This window comes from Corythoichthys intestinalis, chromosome 21, assembly GCF_030265065.1.
Source record: "Corythoichthys intestinalis isolate RoL2023-P3 chromosome 21, ASM3026506v1, whole genome shotgun sequence".
In the NCBI taxonomy this organism is placed as follows: domain Eukaryota; kingdom Metazoa; phylum Chordata; class Actinopteri; order Syngnathiformes; family Syngnathidae; genus Corythoichthys; species Corythoichthys intestinalis.
In genome coordinates, this window is record NC_080415.1 from 19,758,271 (window position 1) to 19,785,978 (window position 27,708).

The 27,708-nt window shown below is 40.6% G+C and overlaps 2 protein-coding genes across 4 annotated transcripts in view; one reads left to right on the forward strand and one right to left on the reverse strand.

Annotated features, from left to right (window-relative positions):
• Positions 1-26,690, reverse strand: LOC130909739 (G-protein coupled receptor 26-like). The gene is made up of 4 exons (XM_057826520.1): positions 26,339-26,690; positions 10,724-11,748; positions 3,442-3,555; positions 1-1,057 (listed from the first exon to the last, which is right to left on the reverse strand). The coding sequence occupies exons 2-4, from the start codon at positions 11,395-11,397 to the stop codon at positions 826-828; spliced, it is 1,020 nt and encodes a 339-aa protein (XP_057682503.1). The 5' UTR covers positions 11,398-11,748; positions 26,339-26,690; the 3' UTR covers positions 1-825.
• Positions 26,562-27,708, forward strand: part of si:zfos-911d5.4 (uncharacterized) — a 31,927-nt gene continuing 30,780 nt past the window's right edge. Inside the window, exon 1 of one of the 3 annotated variants that reach the window (XR_009061791.1) lies at positions 26,562-26,741. The gene's annotated coding sequence lies outside the window, so the exon portion shown is untranslated. The remainder of the gene's footprint in view (positions 26,742-27,708) is intronic. The other 2 variants (XM_057826523.1, XM_057826521.1) reach the window with 2 other exon arrangements.

The window sequence follows — 27,708 nt, forward strand, 5'->3', positions numbered from 1 at the left end:
TTCAAGTGGGAGAACTTGCACAATTAGTGGTTGACTAAATACTTATTTGCCCCACTGTATCACTTTGTATTATGTTTCATTTCAGTGTATTAATGTAAAACAAAATACTGAAATTCTTCAGTTTCCTACATCGATCTCAACATGTTGGCACGTTTATCCCCTGAGCTACTTGAGAGGCACTCTTTAAGTGACTGGCTGCATCTAGTGTTGAAGCTGAGAAGTGAGACAGAATGTAGGTTGAACTCAAGCTTCTTAAGCGGACAATATTAAATAATACTCTCATAAGTTGCTGCGGGCCATTGAAAACTGGCCCGCATGCATCAGTTTGGACACCCCTGTAGTTATATGAATGGTTTTATTATTGATTACGTTGATTGTGCAATCAGAAATAAAAAGCTTATGTATCGGGTTTCTGATTTCTGTGCATGTTCTGCTTAGAGATTCAGGTATTTATGAAATAAAGATGCATTTGGTCGTGCACTTCTTGAAAAGCATTAATTGGTTCCCTTTGTGATGAGGGGGAAAGGGACTGACTACCTGAGGGCTCAGAAAGGGTCCAATCATCCCCTCACAAAGGACAATCAGTGGAAGCATAAACTAAAGCAGAATTAAAAGTCCTTGTACCTGAAATCATCTGTATTAAGATGCACTCGAGTACAATTAAGGGACGTGATCATGAGAGTTCAGTGCTACATACCACTCGTTATCAAAGAACTCCTACTATTGTGCTGTAAGATCCAGTATAGCTACCCTTGACTCGCAGAGGCGGTCGCGCCCTTCATCTACGGCGGCGCTCGGTCGTCACGGCAACGTGGTGTCCGCCGCTCACTCGGCCCTGGGTATGGTGTCGCTTCGTTCCTCGTGGCCTCGTCCCGATTCGTTCATAGAGGGGCTGCGCTTGAGCAGCCGGTTCACGATGTCGCCGTACGTCTTGCGGTACTGGTGGCGCAGCAGCGAGTACGCGAACGGGTCGCACGCTGCTTTGCTGTACACCAAGCACTTGGACACGGCGCCCCAGTGGGGGCTGATGGGTACCGCTGGGATCAACTCCACGATTCTAAACACAGGAGAAACCAAATTTAGAGCAATCTTAAATAAATTGTGACAAAACTGCTGTAGTAATTATCATGATTCAAAAATTCACCTTAAAAATAAAGGTTTTCGACTTTTTTTTACTGAGTTTTTTGGTTTTGAAAAACATCAAAACATCCCTGCAAAAAGGCCCATTCGAAAGCACAGCCATTCGCAGCCAATCACCAGTCACCTTCTCATCCATTTTAAATGTGGCCTGGTGGTGTTTTTACCAGTAGTTATTGTTAATATCCCTGTAACTTATGACTGTATTTACTAGGGCTGTCAAAATTATCGCGTTAACGGGCGGTAATTAATTTTTTAAATCAATCACGTTAAAATATTTGACGCATTTATAGCACATGCCCCGCTCAAACAGATTAAAATGACAGCACAGTGTCATGTCCATTTGTTACTTGTGTTTTTTGGTGTTTTGTTGCCCTCTGCTGGCGTTTGGGTGCGACTGATTTTATGGGTTTCAGCACCATGAGCATTGTGTAATTATTGACATCAACAATGGCGAGCTACTAGTTTATTTTTTGTTTGAAAATTTTACAAATTTTATTAAAATGAAAACATTAAGAGGGGTTTTAATATAAAATTTCTATAACTTGTACTAAAATGTATCTTTTAAGAACTACAAGTCTTTCTGTCCATGGATCGCTTTAACAGAATGTTAATAATGTTAATGCCATCTTGTTGATTTATTGTTATAATAAACAAATACAGTACATATGCATAGTATATTGAATGTATATATCCGTCTTGTGTCTTATCTTTCCATTCCAACAATATTTTACAGAAAAATATGGCATATTTTATAGATGGTTTGAATTGCAATTAATTACGATTAATTAATTTTTAAGCTGTGATTAACTCGATTGAAATTTTTAATCGTTTGACAGCCCTAGTATTTACTGGTCACTGGTTGCTAGGCAGAATAGGTAGTACAGAGAGTCCATTTTTTTAAAATGCTATAAAATTATATATACATATACAGTCAAGCCCGTCGACGGGGGGGGGGTGCATTCCAGGTGGGTTGTCCCGGGCCTCAGGACCCTAGGGGCCCCTGAATGACCCTTAAATTTATTTTACTTTACATTCACACATTTCTTTTTTATTTAAATCATTGTCTGATTAAATATTATGTTCTACTCGATATATACTTAAAAACTTTAACATATTAAATATTTCAAATATTTTTTTTTTTCCTTTTTTTGCACAACACCCCCCCCATCCCCTCTGTCTTAGCAGAGAATGGTTTGACCCCGCTCTGGCACACTCAAGGCTACACTACATACGTGCCCTGAAGCGGGAATTGAAATCTGTCATTGTTATAAACTCTAAACATGGCGAGTCGTCATAAATCGGGTGCGTAGAAAAAAAAAGAAAAAAGAAAAAGAGATGAAGTTCATAGAGGTGAATGAGAAAAAAATGAAGTTTTTAAAAGGGTGACAAGAAGCCAGAGAATTAGGGCTTGAGTTGGCTGTGGACGGTGATGTCGGTAAGTGAACAACAGCCGAACGTTTACATTCACGATCACCGTGACCAAAGTCTGATTCCAGTCTGTCACCGGCAACTTGTAGCCTAATGAGCTGCGGTATGACAACATATGCTGCTCGCTTAGACCCAAGGAGAGAGACGGTGACGGGAGATCTGGGACATATATGTTATTCTGTGGGGAGCAGGTGCGCGAGGCTGAACAGACTCGGTTCCGGCAGCTGAATTTATCTTGGGTTTACAACCCACTGTGTATTATAGCAAACGCTAACACGAAGCGCACTGTTACACACGTGCACACAAGTAGCACACTGCTACGCATTTTCTTGTCTTTGCCAGTGACTGTAGCTGGAGGAGAGCAAGCCTTAAGTAAAATGAAAATAATAAACTACCTACGCCTACCTACCACTTGCTCAATAACTGAATTTCACTGATGTTATAAATCACTTTGCTGTCAAAAAAATTTAGGCGCATCACTGTTTGAGGGCTTCATAACCACAGGGATGTTTAGTTATACTGTTTTGTTGCTTAGCAGGCAGGCATAGCACTCTCAGTTGTATTGTATTGTAGCCTACATGGGACAATAGATGGAAATTGTTTGTTTATATTGTGTCACATCACATTGCCGTCTTTTAAATTTAACTGTCCATTTCAAATTAAATAATTTGAAATTTTACACTGTCATTGCTTGCAAAGCGTTAAAAGTACTATGTATGTTGTCAGGATAAACCGGTGGCAGGAGTGGGGCGGGGTGTGGGTCAGGGGGGGAATATAATGGTCTCTTGTCCCCGGGCCCCTGCAAGTCTGTTGACAGCCCTGTTTACAGTTACGGCAGGAAGATAGGATGGAGGAGAAACCATTCTCACTCACCTTGTGATGACATAGGGAGCAAAACATATCATGAAGGTGCCGATGAAGGTGCTGATCTTCCTAGTGGCTCGCTGCCGCCGCCGCCTCTGCTGATCCAGGCAGCGCTGTCGAACACTTAGAAATAAAGAAAAAAAATCTTTATTTCTGTAGTACAGTATAGGAGCCACAGCAGCAAAGTCAGCCAAGCATGCCATTACAGCACTTTATTTTGTGTATTGCGAACAGAAAATAAACTTTTCCAACTGCAAACTGTACACTGTCTAAGATCATGTTTCATCTTTATTCACCAGATTTGAAGTGTGTACTTTAACAGCAATATTAATCAGTGCCATTGACTGCGATAGACGTCCAACTCATTTGGACTAGAAGGTAACTTCTCGATGGCAAAGTTTGTCGATTAAATGACTGATATTCACCAAAGGAGATGCAGTTGTTAGCCCAATTTGCATGACGTACTGGGTACAACAAGGAAGATATCTTCTGGGGGAGATGCCATAAAGCACCAGGTGTCAAATTGACGGCTTGGGGGTTTGAGCTGGCCCGCCACGATTTCATGTGGCCTCTGAAAGTAAATCAGGTGAATCGACTTCATATTTCTTGCTTGAATATGTATTGTTTAAATTCTGTAGTCATAAATGAATGATTACAGAAATCAACATTTTCTGTCCTCGACACCGATCGACTGCTAATTCATTTGGACTGGGAGGGTCGAATGATCTGATAAGAGTAGTTGATTGGATAATTGGCTGCCATTGTCGGCGCTAAACATCCAATCGATTTTGACAGGGAGGCCTGTCTTCCAGTCAAAGCAGACCGAAACTCTAGCGCTGTCAATTGTAGTGATAAATGATCACTCCATGCCAGACATACCAGTTCAAATGGATTTGATGTCTACCTATGTTAATGGCAGGGAATTTTGTTTGTTTGTTTGTTTGTTTGTTTGTTTGTTTGTTTGTTTGTTTGTTTAAAGTACTTTGGAAATTTGCTGTAAGTAAGAATGAAGGACATTGGGATTCCATTGGTGGTGGTAAAACATCATGCATTTTTCAGGGTTTCGACAGGTATCAGCAAACCTCATTTAATGCTTTTTAATGCCACTTTAAACTAATTTAATGCCCATTCCCAAATGCGGATGGTTTCACACACACAAATTGTAAGTAGAGTTTTCCGACAATGACTATTTACCCTATCCATGTTATCCAACTCCAAAAAATCTGATACATGGTATGGCGAATTGTATTTGATACCCCTCTGGATACTTTAATTAAGATAAGATGTAACAACTTCAAGTTATTCCAATAAACATTCTGTGAAAATAAAAGAACAACTTGAACTGAAGTTATGGAAAAAGTGCCTATATTGCACTAATATATTGTTGAAATCAAAATAGGGCAAACATCAGTTTTTTAGATCAAATCCAAGTACAAAGTGCCAATAAGGCACTGCCATATCACATATGTATGCGGCAGCCATGGTTCCCTCCCAGGTCCGCCCGGCCGGAGCCGCGTCTCCCTGTACCGGGTGCCGGGGAGGTGCCCTCTGGTGCCATACCGCGCGCCCCTCTTGGCCCGGGGGTGGGTTGTGGGGGGTGCGCTTCTCTCCCCTTGGTCTGTTTCCGGCCCTGTCTGCCTCCCTGGGCCGCGGCGGCCGCGGCTGCCCCCCGGCCGGCGGGGTCGTTAGCGGGGCCTCTTGGGGCCCGCGGGGCCTAGGGTGAGGCTTGTTGTCCCTTGCCGGTGGGGTGGACGCCCCCTGGTCGCCGGCGCTTGGTGTGGCGCCTGCTCGGGGTGCGGGGTGGGTGCTCGGTGGGTGGGAGGGGGGTGGGCGGTCGCGGAGGCGCCGTGGGTGTTCTGGGGCGGGGATTGATCGGGGCCCTGACGCTTCTTCCGCCCTGGGGCCGGTGGTTCTGGTGGACGGGGCCACGCCCGCGGGAGCCTGCCTCTTAACTCACGCACTTCTCACTTCGGCACTGTAAATATTTTTCACCCTGGCACTTACATGCTCATACATTTCTCCGGGGAGAGTTGGGACGGGGCTTTACAGTCCCAGCCCGACTCCCCCCTGTTTTTAATGCACCACACACCAAGGTTGTGGGATGGTTGGGACCTGCTGGGGGGGGGGGGGCCTCACGGCTGCCTCCTCACCACAGGCCCCGCCATCCCTGCACCTTTTTTAAATGCACCACACACATCATACTCCACAGGAGAGCTCTGGCAAAGGGCGGTGGGACGGGCGGCTGGACAGAAACTCCATGCTGCGGTCCCACTGCCCCAAGCCAAGCTCTCCTATTTTAATGCATACATTGCACTACCCTCCCCTCACACCCCCATCACGGTGCTGGGTGATGGCTGCCAGTCGGGAACCTGGCAGCCACAGTAATAGGGTGGTAGGTGGGTCCCACACTTTTTCTATATGGCGTGGCTCCCGGGGTGTGGCCTCCCCTCTGCCTCGGCTGCCGGCCGCGGGAGTGGGTTGGGGGGTCGGGTCTCCGATCTTGCGTCGCCCCATGGCAGTCCCTGGGCGTTCTCCTGCCTCCGCCTTCCCCTCTCTTCTCTGGCTGGGCGTCCGCCCTGCGCTCCGTCGCGGGTCGCTGGCTGGGCGCCGGTGTATCAGCGGGGTGTCGCCTGCACCGGCGGGGGGCCCTGCCTTGCCTGGGGCTTGGTGGGCCGCTGGGGGTCCCGTGGCGTGCCGTGCCGGTTGGGGGGCTGTGGCTCGTGGTCCGGGTGGGCGGGCGGGGGTGGGTGTAGGCGTGGGGGTTGGTGATGCGTCCCCTCCTGCCATCCCTGAAGGCCGGTTGATGGGCGCGCGGGTGGCCCGGGGGACCACCCTGGGTCCCGGGGGGGGGGTGACGGTGGCTCCTTTGCTGGGCGGTTGGAGGAGGGATGGGCTGCGCATGGATCCCCCCGCCCCCCCGCCCGCCCTCCCTCCCCGGGCTGGCTGGGTGTGGGCCGTGGCCCTGGGTTGGTGCCCGCGCGGTCTCTCCGCCCGTCTGCGTGGCTGTCGCGCGCCCGGTGGGGCTTGCGTGCTGCTGGATGTGGTAGGGCATGCTCGGGTTGGGGGTTCCGGTGCCGGGATTGGCGATGCGGCGGCGTAGGGTTGGTCGCCAACGGGCTTTCACTCATAAGAGATTCACACGATTACTGGGTTCTAGATCACAGAACTGATTTGTGTACACTCTACCCCTTTCAATCACTTAGTCTATAGTCTTATAGACACCCCCACCCCCATTCTCCTCTTTCACTGGCCAATAGGCCCCCACATGGTGTAAACCGGAAATACATCTCGCTGACGATAGCACCAGCATATTAGTAACTAGTTTAGATGTTCAATGTATTTCTTGTTGTTGTTTGTGTATGTGTTTCTTTTCTTTCTTCTCTTGTATTTCTTTTCTTCTGTCCCCCCATAATCCCTTCCTGTTCGCTGCTTTGTCATAATAAAAAGGTATTTTGAATGATCACAATGGGAGTATGTCAGACTCTCAATGTGAAACATTAAAACTGTTCAGAATCCGGGCACTTAGACTTCCATTCTCTGTGTCAAACAGCTGAACAGGACAGGTTTAAAAAAAAAAAAAAAAAAAAAAAAAAAGATAATGACTATTTACCCTATCCATGTTATCCAACTCCAAAAAATCTGATACATGGTATGGCGAATTGTATTTGATACCCCTCTGGATACTTTAATTAAGATAAGATGTAACAACTTCAAGTTATTCCAATAAACATTCTGTGAAAATAAAAGAACAACTTGAACTGAAGTTATGGAAAAAGTGCCTATATTGCACTAATATATTGTTGAAATCAAAATAGGGCAAACATCAGTTTTTTAGATCAAATCCAAGTACAAAGTGCCAATAAGGCACTGCCATATCACATATGGCTACCACAGTGCTTCTGGCTCAAAATGCCAACAAAGGCAGACAGCTTCAGTACAGTGAATGAGGTATGTAGTGAATTTATAATTAATTATTTTTCAGCTCGCAAAACATATACGGCACATTAGAACTCGATTTGTTACATTATGAAGGAGATTGTACCTTTTCTCGTAGGCACCGTCTAATGGTTTGCATTATTCGAACACACTTAATATAATCAATTAGGAAATAGTATCGTTTCTCGTATGTACTGTTTGACTGTATTACTCTAACTAACCCCAATAAAAAATAAATAGCACTTATACCATAGTGTGAGTAAAAAATATATACACTATAAATATATATTATATATAAATATATATACTAGTATATAGGGCATAAGAGATAAACAATGCCAACAAGCCCAACATGTGCGTCATGCAACTAATTGAGCAAGATTGACGCTGACAGGCCTACGACGAACCACCAAGTCTCGCAATCAGTTCTCCCTGACAGTCCAGAACAAATAGCGGGACGCTCTGTCCCAACACAAGGAACAAGGAGAATGCCCGATCTCCAACTGATACACGACTGACAAGACTCCAAGAGCCCCTTTGACGCTGAGGTGGCAAAATCCACAACGCTCGTTGCCCAGACAACAGTAACTCCCGAATCCTCCTGTCCAATCCACAAACAGACAATAATCCCTTCTTCCTGCCCACGGCCCGCCCCGTGAGAGCCTTCAAAAGACAATGTTTAACTAAACGTTGTTGTTTTTTCTCAGGAACCTTTTGTTGACTTCTGATATGGTGACATTGGAACGAGTTTGCCTCCTCGCCTGAGTCTGTGTTTGTTTCACCTTTTTGTTTGATCGCTGTCGACCAGAATAAATTGTCAACTTGTTCTCGGTGAGCCTTCTTTAAAACTTTCAAAATGAAGTTAGTACAAAGGGTTAAGATTACAGTGAACGCACGGCATTTGGCCTTCTGGGCGGACTGCCGGTTAGTACAAAGGGTTAAGATTACAGTGAATGCACGGCATTTGGCCTTCTGGGCGGACTGCCGGAGTCCCGCCGGCCTGGCTCGTTGGATCTACGCCAGCGCGGGTCCGGCGGTTCGGCTGCCGTGATTCCGGTGGTCTGGCTAGGTCAGATTCCTTCAATTCAGGGGCGGACTGGGACTAAAAAGCAGCCCTGGACTTTGACTCAGCCCAGCCCACAAGATACGCTATACGAAGGGAAACAGACCCCGTAGGGGTGTCCGGGGGCATACCGCCAAACCCTCGGGGAGATTTTTTTTTTTTTTTTACATTTTATTGTAAAATGCATCAATTTCTTGCACTTTAAGAGAAAATGAAGAAAATATGTCTAGACTGTCACTGTCTGACTTGGGGCGCTCAAAGTACTGCAAGGCTGAACTGGAGTTGGGTTCATTTTCTGTACTAGCTCTATGATAGACCTGAATAAACAAATGAAAATGTATTCTTCAAAGCAAGTTTTATGTATTCGGGCAAATTCCACATTCTGAAACTGTCAATGATTATGATGATGATGACAATAAATTCATTCATTCATTCATTCATGTATCCAATTGATTATAATATATCTCTATATATCTCTGTCTATAAAACGATTTCATTGTTTATGCCATAATTCAGTGGTCTCCAAACTATTCCACATAAAGCCGCAGCGGGCACAGGATTTCATTCCAACAAAACAAGACAACACCTCTTACAAGTGTAATCAGTTGATTGCAGTCAGGTGCTGCTTGTTTTAGCAGAAACTTCATTGGTTAAACTGTCGGTACTCGATCGGTTGAAAGACAAACCAGGCCCCGCAGTGGCCCTTGAGGACCGGTTTGGAGACCCCTGCCATAATTAATCTTGCCATACAAATAATAAATTTCAATGAAAATACAAAAAACATTTCAAGACAAATCCTGTATACATAACCTTCATTGGAAAGTATTAACCAGAAAACAAAACGATATATAAATGATTAAAAATATATATCAATTTAACTACCTAAACTTTAAAGTAAAACCATTCATTTTATTAATATTTTGTTATATTTCTTCTGAATTAATATTGCTGCTGCGTGTGCATACGTTGTTTTACAGCTATAATATTTTTTCTTAGGAGAGTGATAGTAGGACTAGCATAACTTGACACGATTGCAAACGGGTACATCGACTAGCTGGCACTAACCCTTTAATTGTCATTTATTTCATTTAAAATGTACCTACCTTGTGGATAACAATTGCCAGTATACCGAGCAAGTGACCCTCTTCATCCCTTTTTACTTGCTCTGCGCTTGTCTGGGGAACTTCCCTCTCGAACTTCCACCAGCTTATCATTACCTCCTCCCTCTATTTTTCTCCCTCCCTGCACCGGCTGCACGTCAGAGCGGCTGCCCCCTCTCACCATTGCCGGGGCTGGGCTGCTGTTACCCAACGTGGCCGTTGCAGCCAGACTGCTGCTTGCGAAAATATTTGTCAATTTATGACATTTTAATGCTTTGCTCTCCAGTTTCTTTAATTTTTTTCTTCCTAACCTTCTCCGCGCCACCCTTCTCTTTTCTTTTTTTTGCCACCACCATCCATATTGGGCATTAACGCTCGTCGCCATTTTGCTTCCACAAGGAACCAATGAAGGCAACTTTGTGCTTCTTTCGTTCTTCTATCGGACTGGCGATGAACAGCCAGGCGCATTGCTGCCACCTGTCGGATTGGATGCAAACTGTAGATAATCAGAGGCTAGGGGGGACAAAAACAGTGATCTATAATGAATGGCGGCCGCCGGCCGTCCAGGGCACCGGCCGTTCTGTGATCCTCCAGAACCCACAGATTACCAGTCCGCCCCTGCTTCAATTATTACAGGAATTGTTATTGTTATATTATTATTCAGATTTTTATTTATAATTTATATTTTTGCTACGTGTAACTGCCTTTTGTAAAAGTACCAGCAGTATTTGTTAAAGATTTAGTGTAGGTTTTCGGGATGTGGAACGAATTTAAGGAATTATAATGTACTCTTATGAGAAAATCTTGCTCGACGTACGACCACTTCGACTTACAAACAAGATCCTAGAACTAATTATCTTCATATGTAGAGGTAGCACTGTATATTATTTTAAAATGCTTTTATTGACCAATGTATCGGACCACTGTAATAAATTATGCAATAACCATCAAACGTCTATAATTTTGGATGCCTTGAACGTTTAGATGTATGCTTTTTAATGCTTTTTAATGCCTGAATTTTGACCACATCCATTTAATGGCTTTTTAATGACCCACATAAACCCTGTTATCAATAAAACGACTGGCAGCCTTCTTTGCAATGTGGAGGTAAAAAGTAACAACTTGAAAAATAAAAGCTCAACTTTTTTTGCATGACAGAAGCTCTTAAATGGAAGTGGAAGGGGCGTTTTACCTCGGGTGGATGTCAACCAACAGCACCAGAGTTTGCATGGTGATGATGTCTATCCTTCTGCAGTGGAAGCGGGCCACTTTGAGGACTTTGAGGTAAGTGACGCAAAGTACGACGAACGACACCACGAAGGTAAACGTATGGAAAAGGACAGTGAATATGACGAACTGCGTCCAACTGCTCGCCTGGTCCCTCGGCACGGCCAGAGTGCAGGCGGCGTACAGGCGGTGGTATCCCAGCCAGGAGAGGCATGTGGCGGCCATGGAGAAGCTCATGGAGTGCAACCACGTGAAGCCCAGCACCATGGCGGCGTCCCGGTGGCGCATCTTGGAACGGTAGCGCAACGGGAAGACCACCGCGATCCAGCGGTCGACGCTGAGCGCCGCCACGCTCAGCATGGAGTTGGTGGAGAGGAAAGTGTCCAGGAAGCCGGCCGCCTGACACAAGGTGTCGCCTCCCGGCTGGTCACGGCTCGCCAGAGCGGCCAGCGTCAGCGGCATGTTGGCTACGGTCAGCAACAGGTTGCAGAAGGTCAGGTTGAGGTTGAAGAGCCCCGGAACCTGCTTGCGGATCTCATGGCTGTACAGGAAGCAGATCAGCACCAGGATGTTGGACAGCAGCGACACCACGATGATGACCAGCACCAAGATGAACATCACCACCTCCGCGGGTTCCATCGTCAATTTTAAAAAGTAGCTGCTTCTCCGGCGCTCATATCCGTGCGGCGGTGCTCCTCAAGCGGCCACGCTTGTCTCCATACTCCCTCCGTCTCCACCGGTGGAGAAACCCCCAGGTCTCCTCTCCACTACATTGCTTCAAAGAGGATCAAGAGGAGGCTTCCCTGCTTTCTTCTTTTCTTTCTGGGGCGGTTGCGGGTCCACCAAACGCTGCTTCTAGCTGAAGGGATTAGTCGCCTTGTGATGCGCTTCTGGAGGCATCACCTCGCACACACGCCTCGCAGTGTGTGGGCTTACTCCAGCGAAGACCCTCATACACAGATGCACACTTTGCTATAGGAGGGAGCATGTCTGCAATAAGGACACTCAATTAGGTACATCTAAGGGATTTCTTATAAAATAAATAAATACACAATTGTCCATTTGATAAAACATAAGTTGGGTATTGAACATTAGTCCTGAACACTGCAACAGCAAGAACAATTGATCAAATGTAATAATAAATAAATAGCCGACTGGACCAGAGGCAAAACTGGTCATGGAAATGCCTGATTTTAAGGGGACAAATATATACAGGGATCCCTCAAATTTCACGGTTAATGAGGACCAGAACCCGCCACGACAAGTTAAAAACTACGAAGTAGTTTTTTTAAAAAAATATATATATATATATATATATTTATGTTCAGGTGACTTGAAGTTCCGCTCTGAGACCCCCAATTTGGCCAACTTTCAAAATTGTCCGATATGCATGTGTGATACATCATTGGAAAGCTTAAAATCTCAATGTTCTGGGGGAAGACATTTTTTGAATAGGAGGGCATTTAAAAATAATAATAATTCAAAACAGCGAAACCCTCACTGGAGGTGAGAGTACGCAAGAGCAGAATTAAAGATGCCATGACTTTAACGAGATATTATCGCATACTTACCTTGTTTAAATCCAAAAACTCCATGTAGCATGTATCACCGCTGGATTTTTTGGGGATTTTATGGGTGAAACATGGTAATATAACAAGGGTTGCGATGCAGAAATCCCAGACATCGAGGAGTGGATTTTCTTTCTAAAATATTTACCCTTTTAAACTTTGTTTTTCAAATTTTCTTTGTTTGGATCGATTATTTATCATCTAACATAGCAGAGAAAATGCGACAGTAACAAAAAAAAATACAGTTAAGCGATAGTTATGAGGTAGATATCCGTGACTTTTTTACAGACGCCACTTTTTTCATTGTGACGTAATTTGTTTAAAAGTTTAAAAGATGCGAGTAAATAATTTTTTAAAGTCTTTTTTTTTTTTTAAACAAAATATTAGACATCAATTAATTATTCTAAGCTAAAAATGACAAACATTTTTAATAATAAATACAATTATTACCTTCATTTTATGGCTGGGTTGAAACAAGCGGTTGTGCGATGTCTGTAAATGGGGGTTTCCAGGGTAAAACGGACATATTAAAAATAGTTTGGGGGCTTAATGCGGCATGAATCTGCTATGGCAGCATCTAGGCATATTGTTCTGTCAAACACAACAGTTGTTTTGGCTTAGAATACACCAGTTTTCTTTTAAAGAGGAGTGCAAGAGCATAAACTCTTTTTCAGTCTTGTCTGAGAGAGGGAGAGGGAGACTACGCGATCGACTCGGGACAGCTCATCTGTTTTTTGTTTTGTTTTTTGTAATTAAATTGATAAAAAATCTGCGATGGACTGAGGACGCGAAGTTTAAAGCGCGAAGTAGCGAGGGATCACTGTATACTAGTATATATAATATCACGAATAATTTACAAATGTACCCAATTACATGATCACTTCTCTCTCTACATATGAGAAGTTTTGAGCGTCCATCTTCCTTCAGTAAAATCTCACGTAATTAGACTTCATAAGTTCATGAGAGTTAGACTTTTTTGAATAGAAACCTTCAATGAAAACACAAGCATTTTGCCGATTTTTATTTCAAATAGTGCTTTATTTAGCAAAAAAACTGTCATGGAAACACAGCTATAGATAAAGTATGAACAGCAGGTGGATAAGATGCCCTTTCATAACTTATTGGGCTTTTCAACCCCATTAGGGATCGCTTCCATCCCCTCCTAGTTAAAATAGATTGGACGTCTATTGCCATTAATAGCAGCCAAGGAGTTAAAATGAGATTTCATATTGGTATAACAACAAAAATAAAATGAAATTTAAAATAAGGAAAATACACACAATTTATGTCTTCTTCATTAATTTATGAGAATTTATTTAAATTTTATTTTTTTAATTCATTTTATTTAGAATCATTTATATTTTTATTACTCATGGATTTTTGTTATTTGTGTATTTTTAATTTGTTTTTTTTTTCTTTATTACTTATTATTTAAATATTTTTTCCTAAAATGAAGCTTTCAATAAATTCATTTTATTTAAAATTATTTTTTTTTAAACCCATTGCACGTACGGGTAACATTAATACAATTGGAAGTCAAGTGGGGGCTACAATTGGCCCATGGACCACAAGTTTGAGACCCCGGTCCTGTACAAATGTAATCAAACCATTTAAGGAGAAAAAAAAAATCATAATTAGTGCATGAAAGCGTTTTAAATATCGCTGCGAGCCCTTCCCAATCAAGAGAGATTAGACATGTATCCCTGTCAATGGCAACCATTATGTTATCTTACTAAATAAAGCTAAAGCAATTACAACAGTAGGATGGTTGTTGATCTGTTTCATCATTCAGTGCTCTAAGTGGTACTATGCCAAAGTGGTCAATGTGAAAACAGTTATTTTTTTAGAGCAGATCTGGTTCATTTACTATCATCAATTTCAGCCAGTGAGTTAACAGGGCATGATTTAAAATTGTTTTTTGAAAAAAGTCAACCTCATGCAAATCAGTTGAGTAATTTTCAACCGTATTTGCATTGAAACCCAAGCGGAAGCAGTTTCGTCTCACTGGAGTCCAAATATGCTAATCACGTCTGCTTCGTTGGGTTGTTAAGACATCTTCCGTTTCCCTGCAGGGAGCTGTCGAATGACGCCCCCGCACTTTAGAACATCCCCCTCCCCACCCCTTTTATCACTACCACTACACAGTGGACTTTCCTGTTCTAATGCGTGGGCCTTGGCACGTGAGAGAGAGGATGGATAGAATCGGGGTGGGTGGAGTGAATCTGAGCGTGTGGGTGGGTGCGTCTATAGTTATTGTTGTTGCAGTCTACTGTACATGCAAGTATAGGTGGGTATGGGAACCCGTTTGAGCCTTTTTTATACCATTTGTATGGGTCAGGTGCATGCAACAGTATGTTTCTCATCCTAATTACTAAGACAAATCAGCAGACCAAGGAATGACAAGGTCGGACTTACAATTCCATCATACTAGTAAGATTTATTTCACCATTGTAAAACACTATGATAGGACAATTATGCATTACTACTAGGCAAAACAGCCACAAGACTTGTCCAGGAAAGAAAGTTTTTGAAGGTACTGGAATGTTTTGGAATGTTGGAATTTTGTATTAAGTAATTTCTACTAATGTCAACTCTTTCACTGCCATTAAAGTCAAAGTCAGCTTTATTTTCATCTTCATATGGCACAGGTCATACAAAGAACTAAATTGTGTTTCTCTCTCTGTCCCTATGAAGGACACATAACACAACACAGGACTAACATTTAGCGAGATATACTTACATTGGAACACAAACAGGACTGTTAAAAACTGACAAAAGGACTAATCGTAATAATAATAATAATAAAGCGATAAAGTGATGTAGTGACAAAACAAATGAGACAGTCCATTGTTGTGTATTGCAAGGCCCCAGTCATCAAGAATGACAGATGTCATGGCTAATTTTATCCTTCTGATGGAAATTTAAATGAGTTTCTCACTAATATACGTCCAATCCATTTGAACTGGGTGGTTGGCAACCTTCCCACTTCAGATGGATTGGACTTCTAATCGCTGTCAATGGAAGTCAATGAGTTCTTAATTTTACTTGGACGACTTTGAAATAAGACATTTGAGCAAGGCCAAGTCATGGGAAGGGTCAAGGAAAGGTAATGACCGTAAAAAGAAATTTGGAAAATAAGAAGTATTGGAAAAACCATGCTCACTCCTGGAATGTTTATTTTCAACTTTTTAAAAGTCATGTTGTTTCTACCATTCTTAAACATTATTTCAGAACAATTACATATCACTGGCAAAGTGAAAAAAGCCAGGTCAAGAAATGCAAAAGTCTATATTTGAAAATCATGGAGCCTCAGTTTTGGAAGGACAATCAAAGACCTAGAAAGCTTTGATCTGGAATGTTTCGGATTATCTTGGATAGTTTTGGAAAGTCTGGTCCTTGACTTTTTCCTAGTTATGTTATTCCTACGCTTTAAAATATTATTACATGACATTAGTGGGACACACACACGTTACTAGTGAGAAAAAAAAAACTGCCTCAGTTGATATACAGTATTGTGGCTAGTAAGATGCTAAAGCTTCCCCAACAGCAGGCGACTGCGTGACGGATCCGGCCTCAGCTCGCCAGATCCGCATGGCAATCACACCCGCTTAACGTCAGTGCGCCAGATGCGGCCCGGATCAGCACTATAACAGTCCAAAGGATAGGTTACGCACTGTTCCGGGGCGGACATTGCAGACCTGACCTGCTCAAACTCCCGCTTAACGTTAGTGCGCCAGATAAGGCCCAAATCAGCACTATGAAATTCTTGCCTTAATTGTTGCCTTGATTGCACAGATGGGTGAGCCTGGGTGCCGCTGATCATCGTCAGCAGCTTACTTAAACCGGTCCTTGGCCACACATCATCACCAGATCAACAACTCACCTACAGGTATGTGACTTTCAGCTAAAAAAGAATCTTGTAATCCTAATACTGAGCTCATTGTTGTGTTTTCCCCCCTTGATCCTGTACTGCTTGCCTGGCAAAACGCCTGCCTGCCCGTTCACCTGTTCTATCACCAAACTGCCCACCAGTTCGTTCGAACACTATCTAACACTCCCTCTCATCATCAATAAATTTGGTCCCCCATTACCACAGAACCTTAACAAATGCAATATGTTGTTTACAGTCTAAATATGGGTCATCTTTAATGTTGAGTTGCTTGTTCCAGTTAAAATATTTTGTGAAAAAACAATATCATATTGTTATGTTGTTGTATGTTGCATTAACTCATTTGCTCCCAAAAACGTATAAATATGTTCTATTTTTAATTTTTTCAGTGTCCCAAAAACACATTTATACGTGTTTTACATTTTTTTTTCACAAGAGACATCTCTAGGTTCTGATGCAACTTCGCTCCAAAGCACAACGCTCAAAATCCATTTTAAAGCAATAAAACTGGCCACTGGAGGGCAGTAGCACATTTGGTAAGAACTCATATCGGACCATGAAAGGAAATGAATGAAGACAAATAGTCAGGAAACGGAAGTTGGAAGAAGTAATAAGCATGAGAAACATGTGGAGAACGCAGTGGCGCCACCAAGGGGTGGCCAGGGGTGGCCACGGCCACCCCTATAAATTGGTTGGCCACCCCACTGGCCACCCCGCTTGCCAATATATCGTTAGATTGTTGTAGCATCACTTATGCATTTCATCCCAAATTAATTTTATTTATTTTGTTTTGTTAAATGTAGGGTTGTCAAATTTATCGCGTTAACAGGTGGTAATTAATTTTTTAATTAATCACGTGAAAATATTTATCGCAATTAATGCATTCGCCGTATGACTCACTCACGCATTGCCGCAAACACAGCCACCACACACACAGTCATGGTTGCACCACTTCCCATCATGTATTTGGGCAGAACAGTTGAGTCGCTACAGTATCATTTACTGAAAGCTCAACAAATACACTAGATGGCAATATTTGGTCACAATATACAAACTCACATTTATCCTTTAAGAATTACAAGTCTTTCTATCCGTGGATCCCTTTCACAGAAAGAATGTCAATAATGTTAATACCATATTTTGGATTTATTGTTATAATAAACAAATACAGTACTTATGTACAGTATGTTGAATATATATATCTGTCTTGTCTTATCTTTCTATTCCAACAAATAGAAGAAAAATATGGCATATTTTAGAGATGGTTTAAATTGCGATTAATTACGATTAATTCATTTTTAAGCTGTGATTAACTCGATTAAAAATTGTAATCGTTTGACAGCCCTAGTTAAATGTACACCTTATGCCTAATATATACATAACACAATAAAACAGAATTGTTGTGGAACTCAAAATGTAGACTGGACAGTTATGGACTAGTATGCACATTAAATCCTTAGTAACATCAAATATTACACAATACACCAAAGTATATCAGTAGCCGTGTCCTTAAGTCTTTCTGATAGTTTTCCCCTTACCTTTTTACTGCAATAATATAATGAAAACCTGAAATTATGGCTTTTAGTTTTGGCCACCCCAAGATTTTAAGTGGCCTCTTCTGGCCACCCCTATGAAAAATTTCTGGAGGCGCCACTGGGAGAACGATGTCAAACACAAGGCACATGCCCCACATAAGTTCCCTAGGTGAATTCTGTTATGAGGTAGGAAGATTAAAAAAAATCTATCTTGATGAGACAGGCAGTGATGAGGGAAAAATTTACCCCGTCTGTCGATTCAGATGTTTGGGATGTCACAAAAGCAAAAAATAGCTGTGTTAAAGATATGTTTGAAATGTATGCTTTCACAAAAATCTCAATTTCAATTTTTTCATCAAAAATTTGAAAATTGCCCAAACTAAGCTATTTTCTAATGCTGATTTCTAAAGAATAGAAAAAGATATGAACTAACTTTTTTCCTGCTGAAAGAAGAGAGTCTAATCTTTGTTTTGGTGGGTTCCATGTTTATATAGCAATAGAACAGAACTTTCTGTGGGCCTTGCAAAATCAGTCAAAATCCAGTAAAACGGCCGGGAGCGAAGGGGGTTGCTCCAGTGAAAATGGCTGAGAGTGAATGAGTTAATATGTTAGCATTAACAAATGCAATGAAAAAGTGTTGTCATTATTGCTTTTAATAGACAGATTTAATTTGCAATATAAACATTAAAATATGATTCATTGAACAAAATGGACTCCAAATTTAATACTGAAAACGGTTTTGATACAAATCTGGCCCAGATTGGGTAACATGTGTGCCATATCCGGGCCATACATTAACCCTTTAAGGTCTGGGCCTATTTTGTCTGATTTTGCATGCCTTTGAAGTTGCCTTTATATTTCAAAGAAAGAATTGTTTACGATGGCCTGGTTTGGTCCCTTTTTTTGTGACACCTTGAACTTCATGTCCAAACTGTTGTTTCTGTCACTGACCAATTATAAATCATCATTTTGGGCCCAAAAAGACCAAAAATTCCACAATCGTTTTGTCAAAATTTTTTATTTTGATGTCCAATTGACAACCAAACATGCGTAACGAACCGTTTTGAAACTTTGTAATATTTATTCAACATGTTAGGATGAACATTCAACCAAAAAAATTTAGAATAAATAGTCTTATATTTGACAATTCAACATAAACAACAGGTATAGCATAGGCGTTTTTTGCCTTTATACATGCTCTAGTCAAAACAGGTTATATACAGCAGACCGAACAGTGAAAAAATATATACCATCTAACACAAAAAGTGTTTAGAGGCCATCTCTTTATGAGTTTAGGTATTGCGGCCCATCACCTGATGAAAACTATGTACCCACAATCAAGCTTCTTGAACACACATTTATATACACAAATTGAGAAGACTGATTGTGGGAAAAAATGTATATATATATATAACATTGGGGGGGGGGGGGGAAGTATTTTCAAAAATATTTACAATAAACAAGTTAAATTTTTTTCAGGCATGCCACTCCGAAAAGCAGTTTCGTCCTGGAATTCAAAACAGGGCGACATCACACAGCCCACACTTCCATGGGGTGTTGGTCCTCTTTCCACCCTTCCATTTTCATTTCACTTTACTTTCATTGTCACTATAAATGTACATGAAAAAAAGTCAGTATTTATGAAAATAATAAAGTATAAAATAAAAATATATACAGCAATAAATAATATTGGAAATCTATATGTATGACAATAGAAAGAATACCATAGCTGAATATGTGCTATATCCTAATCTTCATATAGAAAGAAGATCACCACAATTATAAATTCCTGCCTTGGATACACACAGTTCACGTACGACTTTGATCTGATATGCACAGTTTATTATTATATACACAAACACACACTTATATTGCATCAAAATTAACTTTGTCTTGCAATATCAAAAGAAACTTTCAAAAGAAACTTTTTCCAGCCTAAAAAAAAAAAGTGAGTTTGCTTACCTCTGCTCGTCGATGGCGTCACCCACGTGTTCAAATACGTCACTATCTTCACTCGAGGACTCTTCCGGAGAAGACGATGATGACGAATTTGGACCATCCTCTTCCTCAAGTTGATCAAATAGCACAATTGCTTGCGCTAAATTTAGTTTTCCGTTCATTCTCAAAGTCACACAAAGTCGCTGCTCGATCCAAACGGCCGTCGGCTCGCCACCTCGCTGCTTCAGAACACTCCTCCCTCTCGTTCGGTGGAACCTCGCATGGCAGTTATATTTATTTAAAAAACGCATTTAGTGCGTCCACTGTGACTTCGAAAGGGTTCGTTTGATTTGTGTTTTTTTCATGGCGCTTCCGTTTTGAAAAAGGACAAGAAATGATGGAAATATAGACACAAACAAATGATCCATGCAGCGTTTTAATGTTTTTTTGAGAGGACAATAAAACTATAAAACTTAAATGACAATATCTCACGTTTTAATTGGTCAATTGACTTCAAATAATAACGAGAGTAAACCGCAACTTCCGCACTTTAAAACGAGACCAACCAACGGCATGTGGGTGACGTATTTAAAACGGGAGGGCGCTTCAAAGATGACGTGCGCTGAGGACGCGCCGGCGCGTCCTTCGACTCTCAAGGGTTAATGTCGCGTCTGCTACTTTGGACCAGTTCTGGCCCAAAACTGGTTGCTGATCCGGCACGTGACTCCTTACTGAGTTTGGGCCATTGCTCAAAAAGACACTTGGGAGGATCCGTTTTACAAAGTTCAGCCGAAATTTGCAGTACATCTGGCACATCTCCGGTCCAGTTATATTTTGCTAACTGGGTTGTAACCTACAATTTTCTAGTGTCGCTACAGTACAGTTGTCAGTTGTGAAGCAGTTGTTCTACTGGTATGCCCAATCTGTCTTACGTGTAAAGACAAAATGCGTGCTAGTACGCTTCGAAAGTTTGACTTTTTGAAAACTACTAGAACTCGTAGCTCCCACAGTCTGATATTTGCTTGAGAGTGTGATTCACGGAAGTGCCATTTTGCTATTTGCCGTTGATGCAGCGCGATGGTGGCCTCGGGGAAATCAGGTGGTGAGCCTTGGCGTAGTTTCGCTGCCACTTCTTGCATCACATGTGACTGGAAGCAAAGAGGCACCAGCTGTGTCCTCATTTAAGGGGGGGTGCAACGCCCCACTATTTGTGTTCATTGGTTCGGTCTAGCCTGAGGGAGACTCTCTGGTTGCCTTTACATCATGACGCAAACTTGCCAAGTAATCCACCCTACTATTTCATTAAAGAAACATTTAGTAGAATGTCTAGTCTAATCTGCCCCTCAACAAGTGAATGGCTAATATTGTCTCAGTTGCTATCTTACTAAAATGCCAGTCTTGCTTTTTATTTCACTGTTGTTATTTAGAATAATCGTGGAAAAGCAGCATTTTCGGATATCAGACTATTGATTGGTTTTGGGGAAAAAGCAAATTGGTCAGGATTTTTGTAGACTTAAAAGTCATCCAAGAATAGTAATATTGTTTTATATTCATGTTGAATGCGTTTGATTGGTGCGGTTTGAATCTTTGAGGATGATTCCTCCTGTCAGAAGACTGCACAAGCGTAGGACTTGACAGCGTGCGAGAAGGCCCGCAGCTCTCTTCCTTTTTGCTGCGCCAGCGTCCATTTGAACAAGCTGCCGCTTCCCATCCCACACTTGATTGGCCGCCGACTGACAGGCCCGCCTGTATGAGCCTAACGTGAGCCGGGAGCTACGCTCACCTTTTGTACGAAGCGTTTTTTTTTTAGCAACGGCGCAACGTTATCTCGGGCTTCCTCTCCAAGAACTTAAACCTAGAAGACGTTTATGAAGACTGCACGAGGAGTGAAGATGTTAACACATGAAGGAGATATCTCCAATAATCACCTAAACCGACAGCCAATTACTATTTAGTGTGAAGCGCAGATTTAATGGCAAGGTTTAGGCAGGAAGCTCAGCGGTGTTCAACTCCCACTCCTCCTTAGTCAAACATTTAACATCACAACTCGGAAGGTGATTAACTCAAACAGACTGTGCTTGTCACAACGCTGTTCCATTTGTCTGTGGGAGATGAGATTGAATGTAAAGGTCGATGCATACAACACGTTTGACTGCTGGGCCTTAACTTGCCGGCGGCGAATTAATAACCAGTACAATGTTAACACAGGTGCAGTAAAGGGCTTGCGATGGGGAATCCTTCATTTTCTAAATGTCAATGACTGAAGAAAAGATTTAAAAATCGCACTCTAGAATATTGTCCTTGCATATTTTGAAAACAAAGTAACTTGAAAATGCAATTTGTTAGAGAAATTGTGTGGGGATAAAATCTGCTCTCCAATGGATCATTTGTAGATTTTTAGTCTAGTCATATTAATTTTGGGGCATTTTCGCGTCACTTTCTTGTTAACTCATTGGCTACTATTGACAGCTCTACAGTCCCTGACAAAAGTCTTGTCGCTTATCCATTTTGTAGAAACAATTGCTAATAACCTGACTTTTAATTATTCAATAGGTTTCAGAAATGGCTCATATGAAAGCTAAGACCCTCCCAAATGATGTTGAATGTACAAAAATAGATTCATCATTTAGTGAAGACATAAAGGTCAAATTTTGGCATGGCAAAAGTTTTGTCGCCTACAGAAAGTAGTGAGAAAATTGAGCAAAACTTCCAAACGTCACTGTTTTCTGAGTGAATCTCGGATCCATGCGGGCTCCAGTAGGTTCCCTGCAGTATTTGAGGCGACTGTGGTGTAATTCAATGGAAGATTCAACTGAAAAATCCACCTTTTGCCACAAAACAGTGAAGTTTGGTGGTGGCAAAATCGTTGTCTGGGGTTAAATCCAGTAAGGAGGTGTGTGAGAGAGCTCTGCAGGGTGGAAGGCAACATAAATAGTCTGACATATCAACAAATCTTAGCTGCCTCTTACATTCCTAACCATAAAAAGGGACAAATTCTGCAGCAGGATGGTGCTCCATCGCATAATTCAATCTCTACCTCAAAGTTCCTCAAGGCAAAAAAGATCAAGATCCTCCAGGACTGGCCAACCCAGTCACCAGACATGAACACGATGAAAGAGGACGCATGGAAGACGAAACCCAAGAATGTTGATGAACTCTGGGAGGCATGCAAGACTGCTTTCTTTGATGATCCTAATGACTTCATCAATAAATTGTATGAATCCTTGCCGAACCGCATGGATGCAGTCCTTCAAGCCCATGGAAGTCATACAAAATATTAAATTTGGATCTCACAGCACCATTTAATACGCTTATGTTATGTAACATATTTTTGTATTTGAAGTACATTTTTTGTTCAATTTTCACACTACTTTCTGTAGTCGACAAAACTTTTGTCTTTATGTCTTCATTAAATGATTCATCTTTTTTCAGTGAAACAAGTATATTTTTGTACATTCAACATCATTTCAGAGGCTACTTATTGTTCACTTACTGTACATTTTGGATCATTCCCTATTGATTTTAGGGCATTTCCAGGTCACTTGGTCTATTGGTTCCAGGTCTACTGGTTTTGCAGCACTGACAGGTCACTTTCCATTGATTTTTGGGTCACTTCCTTTACATTTTGGGGCATTCATGGGTCATTTTCATTTTGGGGTAATTTGAGAATGTTTTTGTCAAAAGTAATATGACCACCAATGGAGTCTTTTATTGAAGGTCCGAGTTGTAAATCAATACCAATGAATGGAAACATTTTTTTGCTGGAGCTGAATGTGCCATTAGAAGTAAGTTTTTTGGTCAAATTTTGGCAAAATTGCACGGTTTTGCCAAAAACCTGTTGATAAACTTTATGCGGCTTGATTTAGTGTCTTTTTCATGTGTGAATTACACGAATCAGCCAAAACTGGAGGACAGGTAGTATTTTGTAAATGTTTTTGCTATCAGAAATGAATCGGGATTTATGGGGGGAAGAAAAACACATCAAATATTGTCGTACAAAGCATCCCCGCAATAACAACTACACTGAATGTGAAGAAAAAAGCAGTTTGTGCATCGTGATGATTCATTGGGCATTTTGCTCCTTCGCTTGGTGCGTGCTTCTTTGCCACCAGGGAGCAACATAATACATACATACAAGAAATAAGCAATATTAATAACTCGAATGTTTGTAAAGGCATCATTTTTTATTTGCTATGATTGGAGTGTGCAAGTGCATCTAATGTTGTGACCTGAGAAGAAGCATAAATTCATATCCGCTGGAAGACTGGAGATAATTTAAATAAACTCAATTAATGAGTATGTTGCAGCTCAGTAGTTAATCCATAAAAATGGTTGCCTGGCAATGAGTCTCCTTACAAATCTATTTGAGCTTCCTTATTAGTCTCTAATAGCAGAAAACACCAAACGCTCATTTACATCAAGTATAATGAGGCTCCATTTTGTTTCAGCTTACATGAACTTTATTTATTTGTATCTTATCTTTATACAATATCTTATATATCTTCAGTTATATCTAAAGCATAGATGTATACGCTTGTGTACTTTTTGGAAGCCAGCAAACATTTTTTGTACTGTACATGTCACTGGTGCCGCTTAGCGAAATGCTGCAGAAGTACAAGCTTTACTATTAAATTGATTCATAAACAGCACAATTTAATCTATGACGCCCTCTTGTGGCATGTTTTTTTTTTTTTTTTTTTTTTTTTTTTAAATCCCCTCAAAAATCGTTTTAAATGCAGTAAATTGTTGTGATCTGTAGATGGCAATATATATGCATGATCATAAAGTGCATTAGTGATTGTCTTTGCATTTATTTTTATTACTGACCATAGTTTCATATCTATTTCAGATAAATTTTAGAATTATGTTTCATTTTGATGGTTGATAGGCGGAGTTTGACTTTTGGGGCACGGGGGGCACAAGATGTTGATGACCCCGAAACGCAGTGTCGGCAATAAAATTAACTAACAAGAATATTTATAATAATAAGTTGAAAAATAGTGTTTTTTTTGTGTCCCATTATTCTTGAGGGGAATTCTAAATCCGGTTGCTGGCAGGACAGCTATACTTTTCACCAAGATCATCATCCATTGAATATAGTACGCCCGCCGGTGTCGTGCCAATGTAGTTACCGCAGTCAAAAATTGTATCTTCACTATGTGTGTCTTCATTATTCGATCAAAAAAAATGCTTCAGTCAAAACAAAAAGTTGCCTCAATCAAAATACATATTTTCAATTAAAAAAAAAGTCACTTCAATCAAAAAAAATGTGTTAGAATGCAAAAATAAATTTGAAACCCATTTTAAAAAATGCATTCTAAAGCTATTTTTAATTTAAAAAATTTTTTTGATCGAAGCAACTTTTTTGATTGAAATAATTTTGTTTTGTGTTTGGGCCACATTTTGGCTAGGACATTTGTGTCTTTATTATCCAATCAAGAATTAAGTTGCTTCATACAAAAATATATATATATTTTCAAAAGAAAAATCACTTCAATCAAAAAAATAAAATAAAATAAAAAGTTCAATCATAAAAAAAAAAAAAAAAAGAAAAAAAAAAGTTTTTGGATGCGAAAAAATATTTGAGGCTCAAAAATTTGCATTTGAACACTTAATTTTTCATTTCAAAAGTTGTCTTTGAATTTAGCAATCCTTTTTGTGTTTGCACCATATTATGGTTAGGACATTCATTCTTTCAATCACCCAAAAAGTTGCTTTTACCCCCAAAAATATATTTTCAATCAAAGAAGAAATCATTTGATCATTGGGGGGGGGATAATATGCAAAGCAGACCATCTAAGGTGCTAGTCACATGATCTGTTCAAAAAATAATTTTGACCCATTATAAAAATATCTTTTTATGTTCATTTCTTTCATTTTTGTTGTTTGTTTTTCTTGCTTTACAACTTTTATATATATATAGGAAAGTCAATTACATGCAATGACACTTTTCCGCCACCAAGGAGGCCCCCCCGTGTAATTCCTGCAAAACTTTGATCAACACAAACAAATACATCGAATTTGGTGAAGCATCTTTTTATTCACATTAATATGTTTTACTTAAAAATAATATTTAGTTACAGGAATAAAATCGTTTTTTGTTTTGTTTTGTTTTTTTAAGAATTCAGAGATCAAGGTCATTGTTGGATATTATTAGGCATTACAACAACTTTAGCTATTGTTTATTATTATCTTTGTTGAGCACTGTCACTAATATTTTGGGCAGGAGTCAACAAGGTTGCCAAGACAAATAAATTTGAACACAAAAGTCTCCATAAATACATGTAAGATTTTAATGTAAGCGCTCTTCAGTGCATGGATTTTGAAAGCCTCTGAGTCAAGACTGATTTCCCTTAATGTTTAGCATAAAAAGAACAGCAAATATTCATATTCAGTACTAAATATTCACTCTTTCGCCTTCAAAAATGTCTGTTTTCTTTAGGACTTCATGCATTCAATGGAAACTTCAAAACCAAATGTAAGAATCTGCAAAATTCTTACAATGCAAACATGGTAAAACCTTTCTTTTAAAACTTTGAAAAACAACACATTTAGTCTACTGTTAAATTCTAAACAAATTAACAGTGCTGCTTTCATCTAAGCTAAGTCAATGTTTAAAAACATCAAGAAGAAAAAGTGTCAAGTCTTACATTTTTTAGGGGTGCATGGCATCATGCCACGCCATTAATTCAGCAACAGGATCTGACAGTCTCAGCTTGTCTGGTCTACTGCACGTGAAAACAAAAGATTACTATTTTTCAAACACACCTATGAATACACCTCCATCTATCCTTGGCCGAATTATGCACAGAAAGCATTAAAGCATCAAAAAAACCTCATGATTTTTGTGCTTTATGTCATCACAAAAGTGCTCAACAACATCCCTGCTTGTATCCAAACTAGAGATACTATTGCTCTTTGCTTTCATTATTTTTAAATTACTTTCTTGATCAAGGTTTGGACATTTTTGGTATGTCCTGTTTGAGGCAGCAGTGAAAAATCGCGGGAAATTAATGCACAAAAAAGTAGACAGCGACAAAAGGGACTTCAAAGGTAAGAATTAATGAATGATGGGACAGGAACAGGATTGATAATTGTGATAACGATGACGATGATGTATAGCTAATGATGGTGAGGCATCCTTTATTATATAAAGTTTAAAGCGACATGTTTAGAGTTTAGACAATTACAAATACATTACATACATACATGAGGTCTACATTCGAGATGAAACCGAAGATGTACTTTGCCATCCATTTAATTAGCGCATACAGGAAATTACCCAGTGAATGCACTGATCAAAGGTTGAAAACCCGAGGAGAGCCTGGCCTGATAGTCATGCACGTTCATCGTTAATATATTTATCAAATTAACCGGTGGGGGAAAAAATAGACAGAAGACTCGATTCATATGTGGGGGGCTCGTTTTTCCTGCTAATGCCTGTGTTGTCAGGCTCACAGTGGTTTTTGTGACAGAAAAATGGCTTGCCTGTGTGTGTGTGTAGATGATGAAGATGAAGGTGAGGGGAGGGAGTTAAGACTGAATAAAAGATGAAGGGGAAAACCAGGCATTGGGATTTGGGACCAATCACAATTGAAGCCTTGTTTGGGAGAGCCCACTTTAAGTGACATTGGCAGAATCCTTGTTAAATATGAGAGCCACACTGGACCTGGACCTCCAGCAAGGCTTCAGATTTTCTCATTTCAAGTTATATTGATGTAACTGTATCTATTGTACATGTTGACGCATGGGTATGTAAAATTCCTGACCCAGAGAATTTGGTTAGAATAGAATAAAAGTTAAATGTAGATAACCATACTAAGGCAGAATATGTGAAAGATCAATCCATGGAAAACTGCAAGTCTTGTAAAGGCACGCAGTGAAGGAGAGCCTTAAATAGACCCAGTGGAAAAACACGGGTGACTAAATTAAACTGAGCTGTGAGGCACTTGTCCTACCCACTTGTTCACTCTGCTGTCTTCCACTGGAAACACTATTTACAAATCCAAAGTGGACTAAT